The 10,898-nt window shown below is 30.7% G+C and overlaps 1 protein-coding gene across 14 annotated transcripts; it reads left to right on the top strand.

The window, feature by feature from the left end:
• The first annotated feature begins 3,061 nt into the window (after window positions 1-3,061).
• Window positions 3,062-7,474, top strand: LOC107934732 (putative E3 ubiquitin-protein ligase XBAT35). Of its 14 annotated transcripts, none has more exons than XR_001694024.2 (10): window positions 3,070-3,300; window positions 3,632-3,712; window positions 3,877-3,923; window positions 4,045-4,135; window positions 4,318-4,399; window positions 4,690-4,808; window positions 5,260-5,301; window positions 5,473-5,585; window positions 5,686-5,770; window positions 7,161-7,474. XR_001694024.2 is itself a non-coding variant. In XM_041083135.1 (8 exons), the coding sequence occupies exons 1-6, from the start codon at window positions 3,260-3,262 to the stop codon at window positions 4,751-4,753; spliced, it is 390 nt and encodes a 129-aa protein (XP_040939069.1). In that variant the 5' UTR covers window positions 3,070-3,259; the 3' UTR covers window positions 4,754-4,808; window positions 5,260-5,301; window positions 5,473-5,585. The 14 variants fall into 14 exon arrangements, 5 of the variants coding, with proteins under 5 accessions (XP_040939069.1, XP_040939067.1, XP_040939066.1 ...); XR_005906357.1 differs by having other exon boundaries at window positions 3,632-3,687; window positions 3,801-3,923; window positions 4,318-4,408; XR_001694018.2 differs by having other exon boundaries at window positions 3,632-3,687; window positions 3,801-3,923.
• The last annotated feature ends 3,424 nt before the right edge of the window (window positions 7,475-10,898 follow it).

The raw sequence follows: 10,898 nt of genomic DNA on the forward strand, positions 1-10,898 counted from the left end.
AGTTTTGACATTGCCAGAATCGGGTAAAGATTTTGTAGTGTATAGTGATACTTCTTTGAGTGGTTTGGGTTGTGTATTGATGCAGGATGGGAAGGTAATAGCCTATGCATCTCGTCAATTGAAATCACATGAAAGGAATTATCCCACTCATGATCTTGAGTTAGCAGCTGTGATTTTTGCATTGAAGATTTGGAGACATTATCTTTATGGTGAAAAATGCTACATCTATACTGATCATAAGAGTTTGAAGTATCTTCTTTCTCAGAAGGAATTGAATTTGAGACAAAGGCGTTGGATCGAGCTTCTGAAAGATTATGATTGTGTTATAGACTATCATCTGAGAAGAGCTAATGTTGTAGCTGATGCATTAAGCAGAAAAGCTGTAATTGAATTAAGAGTAATGTTTGCACAGCTTAGTATCACTGATGATGGGAGTCTTTTGGTCGAATTAAGAGTAAAACCGGTAATGTTTGATCAGATTAGATCAGCTCAGTTGGAATACATCGTACCCTATTCCGGCAATGAATACGGGTAGGGGTATTACAATATCACAATAATCTAAAAGAGTAGTTGCTCTCTCCGTAGTCCTTTGGGCCTACGTTGATACCTAGAGCTGACCATTAAGAGCTGGGATGTTGATACTTAGAGTATTTATTATAAGATCTTTTATATCGACTTTGTTGTCTTGTGACAATGGACTAATTAACGGAGAAGTTCCTACTGTCTGGTTGGTTTGCACCAATGTCCTTTCAGTAGATTCTCCATGAAAAATCCAATGCTTGTATTATTTTATTATACCATTAAGATGTAGATGCTCACCCACAATATGTGGTTCATGCAATATCCTATTATTGCAACGATGGCACAAACAATATATTTTTTCATTAAAGAGTGATTTTCCAATTGTAAATGATAGAAATCTTTCTATTCCAGTCAAGTGATTGTCACTAAATCTCAAAGTATCCATCCAACTATTATCCACCGCCTGTTAAAGTAATTAATATTAAATAACATGAGTATTTAAACTCGCAAATACCCACTTAGACGTTTTATCAGCAACATAAAAAACAACAACCCAACTATTTAAACTTGCAAATACCATTTAGACATTTCATCTACAATTATAAAAGACAATGCCAAATAATGCAAGTTGGTACTAATGTAACTAATCATGCTAATGTAAAATCAAACACTACAGCAAAATAGGTTTTTAGCGGCGTTTGAATGAAAAATGCCGCTAAAGAACGAGCATTAGCGGCGCTTTTCAAAAACACCGCTAAAGATCGAGTATTAGCGGCGCTTTTTTAAAAACGCCGCTATATGTACACCTTTAGCGGCGCTTTTTAGAAAATGCCGCTAATGCTTCATCTTTAGCGGCGTTTTTCAAAAAACGCCGCAAAAGAATTTTGCAAAACGCTGTCGTTTTGTATTGAGCTTTTAGTGGCGCCTTTGAAAAATGCCACAGAAAATGAAAAAACTTAAAATACTATTATTTAAAATAATTTTAAAGATTTTTGGTATGTGACAATTGTTTTTTAATTTATATGTTAAATATTCTTATATAATTGTAAAAGAGATAGTATTAATTTTCTTATATGATTGTTTTTTAATTTACAGTATATGGTTAAGGTTTTAATGTTTATGAGTTACTATTTTAAGGTTTATGGATTATGGGTTTAGGGATTATGGTTTAAGGGTTGGGGTTTAAGGTTTAGGTGTTAGGGGTTCATGGTTCAGGGTTTATGTTTTAGGATTTATGGTTTAGGGTTTATGGTTTAAAGATTAGGAGTTTAGGGTTTAGATTAATTAGTGTTTTTTAATTTATATGATAAATATTTTCTTATATAATTATAAAAGAGATAGTATTAATTTTAAAATATTGAATTAATTATCATTATAGTTTAGGGCTTATGGTTTAGGGTATATGGTTTAGGGTTTAAAGTGTATGAGTTACTATTTTAAGGTTTATGGATTATGGGTTTAGTGATTATGGTTTATGGTTTAAGGGTTGGTTTTTAAGGCTTAGGGGTTAAGGGTTTATAGATTATGTTTATGATTTAGGGCTTAGATTAATTAATGTTTTGTAATTTATATATTAAATAATTTATTATATAATTGTAAGAGAGATAATTTTAATTTTAATATATTAAATTTATGATTATAGTTTAAATTATGTAAGAGATAATTTCCCCCTTTTCCCTAATCCGAATCCTTAAAATAATCACCCCTTTTTCCCCAATTCGAAATCCAAAATCCCCAGTAAATGTTTCTGTTTCTAACAATGGTTTAGTGTGCAATTGTATACATGAACTTTAATTTGATCCAGTTCTTGTAAATTATTAACACAATTATTGATATAACATCATTTTATATTTATATATTGCATACATAAATATTTATCTTTATCCAATATAAAAATATATTGATGTATTTATTTTTTAAAATATGATTAAATCAAAATTAAAGTTTCAACTATACATTTAAACCACAATTAGAATTTCACGTCTACAATTACACATTAAACCGAAATTTATATATAATTCTGAGATGTATCTCTATCAAAATTTAGGTGTATACATATAATTAAATGCCATTTATATAAAAATCTAAACAACTAATGCAGACCATACTTAAAAGAATAATGCTTGTATTTCTGTGTCATTTTGTATTTTTTAATTCATCGATTTTATTTTATTTCTGTTAAAGTTTCCTTTTGTATTTTATATGATAATTTAAAAATTATTAAAATCTTAAAAAAAAATTAAAATTTAAAAATTAAAAATTAAAAATTAAAAAACTTAAATATTTAATATTTAATATTTTAGTCCATATTTCAGTTAAAAAGTTCAATATTCAAAATTAAAAAAAAATTCTAAAAAATGATAATCTTAGCACAAAAATTTTGAAAGAAAAAATAGAAAAAAATATGTTAAAAATGGAAAAAAAATTAAAATTAAGTAATAGTGGCCATAAAAAATTAAGCTATAGTGGCGTTTTTGATAAAAACGCCGTAAAAAGCCATTATTTTAACAAAAAAAGGGAAAAGAGAAATCAAAATCCCGCTCACTCCCAAAAAAATAACTTTTGGTTACCCGCTCTTACTCCCTCTTTTTCTCCCAAATCCCTCAAATAAATTTAGCTACTCTTTTTCTCTCGATCTGAAAAAAAAAAAAAAAGAAACTGAGAAAGGCACAAAGGGTTTTTGGAAGCAAAGCAGAGCGAAGAAAACCCTTCACTGTTATTCACTCTGTTTTCTCCAATGAAGTTCCTCTTTCGATTCATTTCCGGTATAAATATCAGGTTTCCATTCTTTATTGATTTTTATTATTTTCCAAGGGAATTTATTTAATTGTTTGTTCATGAAGTTAAAATTCGAGGGGTTTTTTTTTCAATAAATAAATTTATGTTTTTATGGGAAAGGAACCATTCCTAATAGCAACATATGATTTTGAAGGACCTTTGTTTCTTTCAATTCTCCATTTTGCCTGCTTAAGTAGAAAATTTTGCTGGAAATTTTCTCATGGTCGTTAACTAGATTTCAGTAAAGAATTTTAAGGTTTTCAAAGAACAGAAGCTTTGGAGGCTTTATCGAAATGGACAGTGTATTAACTTGGTTCAGTTTTGTGTTTAGGTCGTCATGGGGGGACACCCTTGCACCATGCAGCAAAAAGAGGCCTTCTAAATACAGTTAAATTACTTCTTTTTCATGGAGGTTCATGTTTTATCGATTTCTGTTATATATTACGGGAAAACTAAGTTATTAATCGTTGCATGATGAATATGTTTGATTTGAAATTTAGAGTAGTCTAATAGGCAACTTGTTCGAACTTTCAACTAATCCGTTGGTGATGAATGATGATTGTCAAACACCTCTAGATGTTGCTAGGGTGAAAGGAAATGTCAATGTTGTAAAGGCAATTGAGGTATAACTGGAATTTCACTTTCAATATTTATGATTTTATGATCTACTTAGAACTTTTGACTTTTCTTGTAAAACTAAGTGCTTTCTTAAGTGAGGTTATTTTGCCTTCTGATGCTGTGCAGGATTATATTGTTTATTCTCTGGTTGGATGCGGGAGTTTTACGGGCCAAGATTTATTGAAATGTTTGTTCCTCAGTTGCTTTCAAGAAAAGTGTGGGTATTATTGTTTAGTGTACCATTTAATTTCAAATTTTCTTTCTCTTGCGTTTTTTTGGATCACCATAAGCCATAGAAGAATATGCCTAGATAGTTTTTATTCATAAAAATCTCGAATAAAATTTATCTTTTCTAGCGATTTGTTCAGCATCATCATCTTATTAATGTGTTTCTTACAGTTGGGTGGTTGTTCTACCAACTGGTTCCTGAAATAATTCAAAACCTTTCAAGTTGGAGCTGGCCATATATTCTACTTTGCAGGTATCCCAAGTATAACATCTCTCTTTTTGGGTCTATAGCAATGCATGTCTAAGGAGGGTGCAAAAAGAGGAAAAATGAGTTATGCTCTTCAAGTTCTTCTAAATTAGACTTATGCCTTTGTGGTTGTATAATTAATCAATTATGTGGTTGTGGATACCAAGTTCTGTTCGGTTTAAGTTGTTTAAACAACTTAAAATTATTGGAAACAAAACAGATATTTAGTATATTGGAAACAAAATAGATATTCTTGAACCCTGTTTTTTTCCCCTCATTAATTACTTCATGTGCAGAATGTTAAAACATTTAAAAATGTCAAAGGCTGTGATGATGCAAAACAAGATCTTGAAGAAGTAGTGGAGTATCTCAAAAACCCATCAAAGTTCACCAGCCTAGGGGGAAATTGCCAAAGGTTTGTGCATGGTGTATGAAATTGGTTTCGTTTTTGTCTGTTTTACTGAATACTCTTTATGATGGAATATTTTAGATCTTTAAGTTGTAGATTTCTCAAGGGTATGCTAGAAAATAGAAATAGAATAAAAAAAATATCAATGGTTTCTTTGTGAGGAGAACCAAATTTACCAAAAACCGACCTGAAGTCCTGTTATCTAAGCATTAGCTCAGTGGTAGGGTGGGGAAGGGGATTTACTAATGATTCTAGGTTCAGTTCAACATTTTTCCTTACAGAGGAAGGAGAAAACAAGTTTCGATGTTTTTGTCGATTGTTAAGTTTACAATGAGTAATTCTGTATTTTATGTGAATAATGATTGTTGAAATTGGTATGCCATGGTTCATTTTGGAGTACAAGGGTTTTTTGTGATATTCTTCTAGTTTTATTATCTTATGCACAACCAAATTGCAGGGGATCCTTTTGACTGGAACTGGAAAAACCTTGCTAGCCAAGGTTAGTTGTTCCTTCTAATTCTCATTATGACTGCTTACATATGTCTAGGAGTTTTTGCAAATTACATCTTAACCATCATACAAGTTTTCCAGCTGTTAGTGGCTTCCTTGGAAGCATGTTGCATGTGCATATATCCATATTAAGATAGGTTTGATTTGTTCAACCTTGAAGGCTATTGCGGGGGAAGCTAGGGTACCTTTCTTCTATAGAGCAGGATGAAAAACCACAAAAAATAAATTCATTGATTATATACATAAATTCCTTGATCACCATGTTTGCCGAAGGTAAATTCATTGATTATATACATAAATTCCTCAAAAGATAAAAGAATACCAAAAATCTCAATATTCAGCTTGCTTTTTTCTTTTTTCCTGTCATGAACAGACAAAAAATATGATGAAGATGATTATATTCTCACTTACCAGGACAAAGAATGAGATTGGCTGATTGCAGGCGATATTCCATGGCAGTAAGAATATTTTTCCTTCCTAATTTTCTTAGTTCCTTACTCTAGTTTTCTTATTACAAGTAACCTTTGCGAATAATAGTAATCATAGAAGGAGTACAAGAAAAAAAATATTTATTATTTTTATTTTTATTTTATTATTTAGAAAAATATATTTTTTTTTCTGATCTCCGCTATCTTCCCAATTGGTTTAAGAAATTTATTTTATTACTCTTTGAATGTTGGTGCAAATTTGTTTCTAGTGTTAATATTTAAAAGAATCCTGCAGCTGTTTTTGCTACTCTGGGTGTTCTAGTTTCAATTTATTGGATGTTGATTAGTTTCTAGATTTGAAATCTGGGTATGTTCTATTTTTAATCTTAGATCAATTTTGGACCTTAGTATTTATGCTTTCTGTTTCTTATGTCAGCTGAGAAGCTTTCAGTATTGACCTTGAAGGGTATCATTCCAAATTCCAATTTTGTGTTTTTGTTAAAAATGGAGATGAATGAGAATTTGCTACCTTTAATTTTACAGTTTGCTTGCATGAATGTTTAGCCTACCTATTCTTCTGAAATTTTATTCTAAGCTAAATAAGAAGATGTAACAATTGTGTCTGGGGAAATAATAGAAAGTTGGTTGTTTCAAGTCTGCTTTTGTTCTTAATACCAAATTTTGTTTCAAACTGAGTGATTATGTTGGGGTTAACAACACAGTAGGAAAAATGAACTGATCTTTATGGAACTTTTCTTCTACTATACATAATGCAGTGATGATGGTTTACAATATAGTGACAGCCTTTAACACAACCCTTCATTTGTGTTACTGACATTTGAGACAGAAATATAATATAGGTTTGAATGAACTTGAGTGAATAGTTGACTAAAAGTATATAATCTCTTTATGAGTCTTTTGTTTTTCATGTCTGATCCTTCAAATATGCAACTCTGTTGGAACTTGTTCTTGTTCATTTTTGAAGTCTCACGAAGTGTAGGTTTCTATTGTGAAAATGTTGAAAACAGTTGTTTTGACATGTAAAATAGCATTTAAGCTTATCTTGTGTGGAGTCTTATAGTTCTATATATTCCTGGGAAATGGGGGAAATGTTTAGGTTTGATGGGGTGGAAAGGATGGTTAAAGTAGAGAAGAAATGCACTGCAATAATTGTTATTTTGTGCACTGCAATAAATACAAATTGCTTATGGAAAATAGGTTTTCATCCATTCTCTAGTTGGACATTTTTTTGCTTTTTTGTTGATGTAATGTGTCTGTGATTTCAGCTCATGAAGCCAAATATATAAACGTTTTTATTCTCTATTTGGTTTTCTGTTTAGTTCTCTTGTAAAATGAATATAAACGTTGAAAGAATTGTCAATTTCTTTTAATTTTTTGCTTGTGTGTGTTCCTTGAGCAGCAATTCAGACAAGGTTACAAATGGCAATGGAGGTTAGAGACAGTCTCGAGATAGCTCACACTGCGGAGGACTTCTCTAAGTTATATGCAGGCATTGCAATACTTTGGATTCATCTAAGCTTGAACCATCCCTCTGTTGTATATTGTTTCTTCTTCTTTTCTGATATTTTTCCTTTGATTAATGAGAGGTGATGATTATTTGGCATTCTTTTCTCACCAGGATGAATTTTGTTTTAGAAATAGTAATACTTTGTGAGTGTCTGTGTGTTTTTTTATGTATTAAATTACATATTTAATCAATGTTTATGTATTAAATTTAAATTCATTAATTTTTATATTTAGTTTTAAAGTTAAAATTTTAATAGAAAATTTAATTTAATTAATATTTTTTATTATCCTTAAAGTATATAGTTTAAAGTTCAAATTTTAAAAATTAAACATAATAAAATATTTATCATTGAAATAAATATTATTTAATTAAAATAATATTTTTGAAGGTCATGTTTTTTAGCGGGGTTTGTAGAAAAGCGTCGCTAAAGGTCTATTTTATAGTGGCGTTCGTAACAAAAGTGCCGCTAAAGGTCATGGTCTTTAGCGGCCTTTGCGAGAAAAGTGCTGCTAAAGGTCATGGTCTTTAGTGGTACTTGTGGGAAAAGCGCCGCTAAAGGTCATAGTCTTTAGTGGCTTTTTTGAAAAGCGCCGCTAAAAGTCATGGTCTTTAGTAGCGTTTGCTATAGCGGCGTTTTTTGTGGCGCTTGTGAAAGCACCGCTAATAGTTCTAGGGTGCTCTAAAGGCCAAAAAAAACACCACTAAAAGTCTGTTCTCCTGTAGTGCAACTTACCTTTGGATCCCCACTTGTGATGGAAACAACTTTATTATCTCTAGGGCAAAAAGGTGCAGGAACTTGCTCTTGGGTCATACTGAAAAACAAAAGTTGAGGTTAATGACAAAGTTGAGGTTAAAGCTAACATAAACACAACATTACTTAAAGAAACTAGAAAAAAAATGAAACCATAAACATAAATTAATCTAAGAAAAAGTGTGTTGTGTGAGAAAGTGAATCATAAGTACCAGCTAGAAATGGAAGCAACGATAACCTTGCCGATCTCTAAAAGGATGTCGATTACCGAATAATAGTCGACAGAATTAATACAAGTATTTTTGCACATTAAAAATAAAAAAAAAATGATTTGCTCATATTTTCATATAAGCATCATTTCAGAAGCTGAATTCAGAATAAGATGTTGGTAATATAGTTGTCCCAGTCACTAATCAATAAAATAGAGTAGAAAGTATAACATAATCATATTTTCAGAATTGCATTTAGATGAGCTACCAAAAGAGAGCAACTTCAAGGATACAGATATTCCATATTAAATTACTAAATAAAATGTAATATTCAAACTTTGCTGTGAAAATTATACATTTTATATACTACATGACTCATGTAAAATACAAAAGAAAAAAAGTCTATATCAGAATTACTAAATAAAATATAAAGCTTGGATATTCCTCTCTTAAGTTGGTATAGAAAGGACTTCAATTTTAAGAAATTGACTTGTTGTATATATATATAATTATGAGAAAAATGTGCAGAATACTCTCTTTATATAAATTTAATATATAAAACGCACCATACATAGTTATACATATTTTGTATATATTAAGTAGGTGCGAAAGTTGAAGTAATTGATTTTACTGTTGAACCAATATGAGTTTAAAACAATATACATAAAATCAGTTTTAGAAATATTAAAAACTAGTTATCGTTTGAACCAATAGTCCCCAAACTATTAAGTATAAGAGTTAAAGGGGACCTTTTATCTCATCCCACAAACTCCTTAGTTTTGTTGTATATCAAATCATCTCAAATTTTGTACAATTTAATTACAATGTTTAAATAATAATTTAATAAAATTAAAATTAAGTTTTTTATAATTATTTTTAAACTCAGAGGTACCCGATCAGTAAAATCTAGTTTAAATGGTAGGTGGTTTCTTAATCACAGATTATTGGTGAGTTTAGCCAAGGTTAATCTACTAAAGGCATCTTGGAGAAGCTTGAATACAAATAATGGAGATAAACGGAGTGCAAGTGTAAATTTTTCAGGGATGGGGAGCAAGATTCACGAGAATAAGGATAGGAGTAGTGATAGAGTTGAACCAAGGGTCGTTGCTCAAATTACAGAAGTTACATCAGGGGACCTTTTATCTCATCCCACAATAAATTCCTTAGAATCTTCAACCTCGTAAGGATAAAACTCCCAATATGGAATTTATCATAATTATAGCCATATCTTTAACACTTGAAAATTAAAGAATTTTGAAACAAACTCAAACCACAGATTCTAATCAAATCAAAATATTCGATTGGGTTTGAGAAAAGGGAAAAAGAATTTTGAATTTAGATTTTTGCATACCTCATAAAGTGATCTCTTCTCGTTACATAGATTAATTATGTCTATGAACATGAAAAATGGCAACCATGCGAAGTTGCAAAATTCACTCTAAATTCTCAATATGAATAAAAAAAAAATGGACCTGGAGCTAACCATTATCAAAATCTAATCCAACTCTCACCCATTATCATTCCCACCACTGTACAACTCATCTAAAAAATTATTTACTCCAAAAAAAAAAACAACGTTTATTTTTTAATGGAATTAACCAGCTAGTCTAAACATGCACAAGACCTGGAGCCACCGGTACCAGAGTTGGCTGATTGTAGGGTGGCTTTGAACCTCAAAATTAAAATCCTTCGGTTCTTCATGTCCAACGTGGTAAGTTAATTGGTTACATCAACAAGTTAATTGGTCACATCACCTATTTCGTTAGGCCTATAATCGAAAATGTTAGTGAATGACTAATTTATCACTTTTAAATAACGTTAATAACTAATATGTTATTTTTCTAAAGTTTAATAATTAAATTGTAGTTTTCTAAAAATTGAGTGACTGTCTATGGTACCCTTAATAATATATTGTATTGCAGCTAAAATCTTTTGAAAGTCTGATAGACTTTTTTCATTCTTCAACTCCCTAGGAACCGAAACCCACTTCCTAATTGGCAATTATTTCGATTTTCTTTTCCCACGACACCATCTCCAAAGAAAAAAAATCAAAGCCTAATGAACCATCCCGAATTCCCAATTCTGATCATTCCCAAAGTATGCCACAACTATCCTTTTCTATTTGTTGCTATTTCCTTCTCCTTCAATTCTTCCTTTTGTTATATTTATATTAACTTTATATTTTGCATTGAAGGTAAATGGTTGACGGGTCTAGAAAAGGTTACTATAATGAAACTGTGGTTCCAAGTTGAGAAAATGATAGGTTTTTTTTCTATGCAAAGATGATTTAAATTTAAATTATTTTTGAGAAAAATGAACGGTTGAGAAAAGAATAGGTCAATATCTATACATTAGTCTTACATGGGCCTAATTAATTAAAGAAATGAAATAGATTTGCATATCGAAGTAGCTAGGGTTCCTTGGGTGTCAACTGTTGCTTTGAACTTGGACGATCTATATTTCTTGTTTCGAGTCTGTTAGGCTTCTGTGTGTCATTATGCCTAAAAGAAATCTCGAAAGAAGATTATTGATCAGTGTTTTAATCAATGCCACCCCATCCCAAGAAACTGAGAGAATTAATTAAGTCTGGCTCTCGAGTGTCTCAAAATATGCACTGTTTAAGGCTTAAGCAAATGTAGTAATTGTAAATTAAAATGCCAACTTTATCAA

This window comes from Gossypium hirsutum, chromosome A12, assembly GCF_007990345.1.
Source record: "Gossypium hirsutum isolate 1008001.06 chromosome A12, Gossypium_hirsutum_v2.1, whole genome shotgun sequence".
NCBI lineage: Eukaryota > Viridiplantae > Streptophyta > Magnoliopsida > Malvales > Malvaceae > Gossypium > Gossypium hirsutum.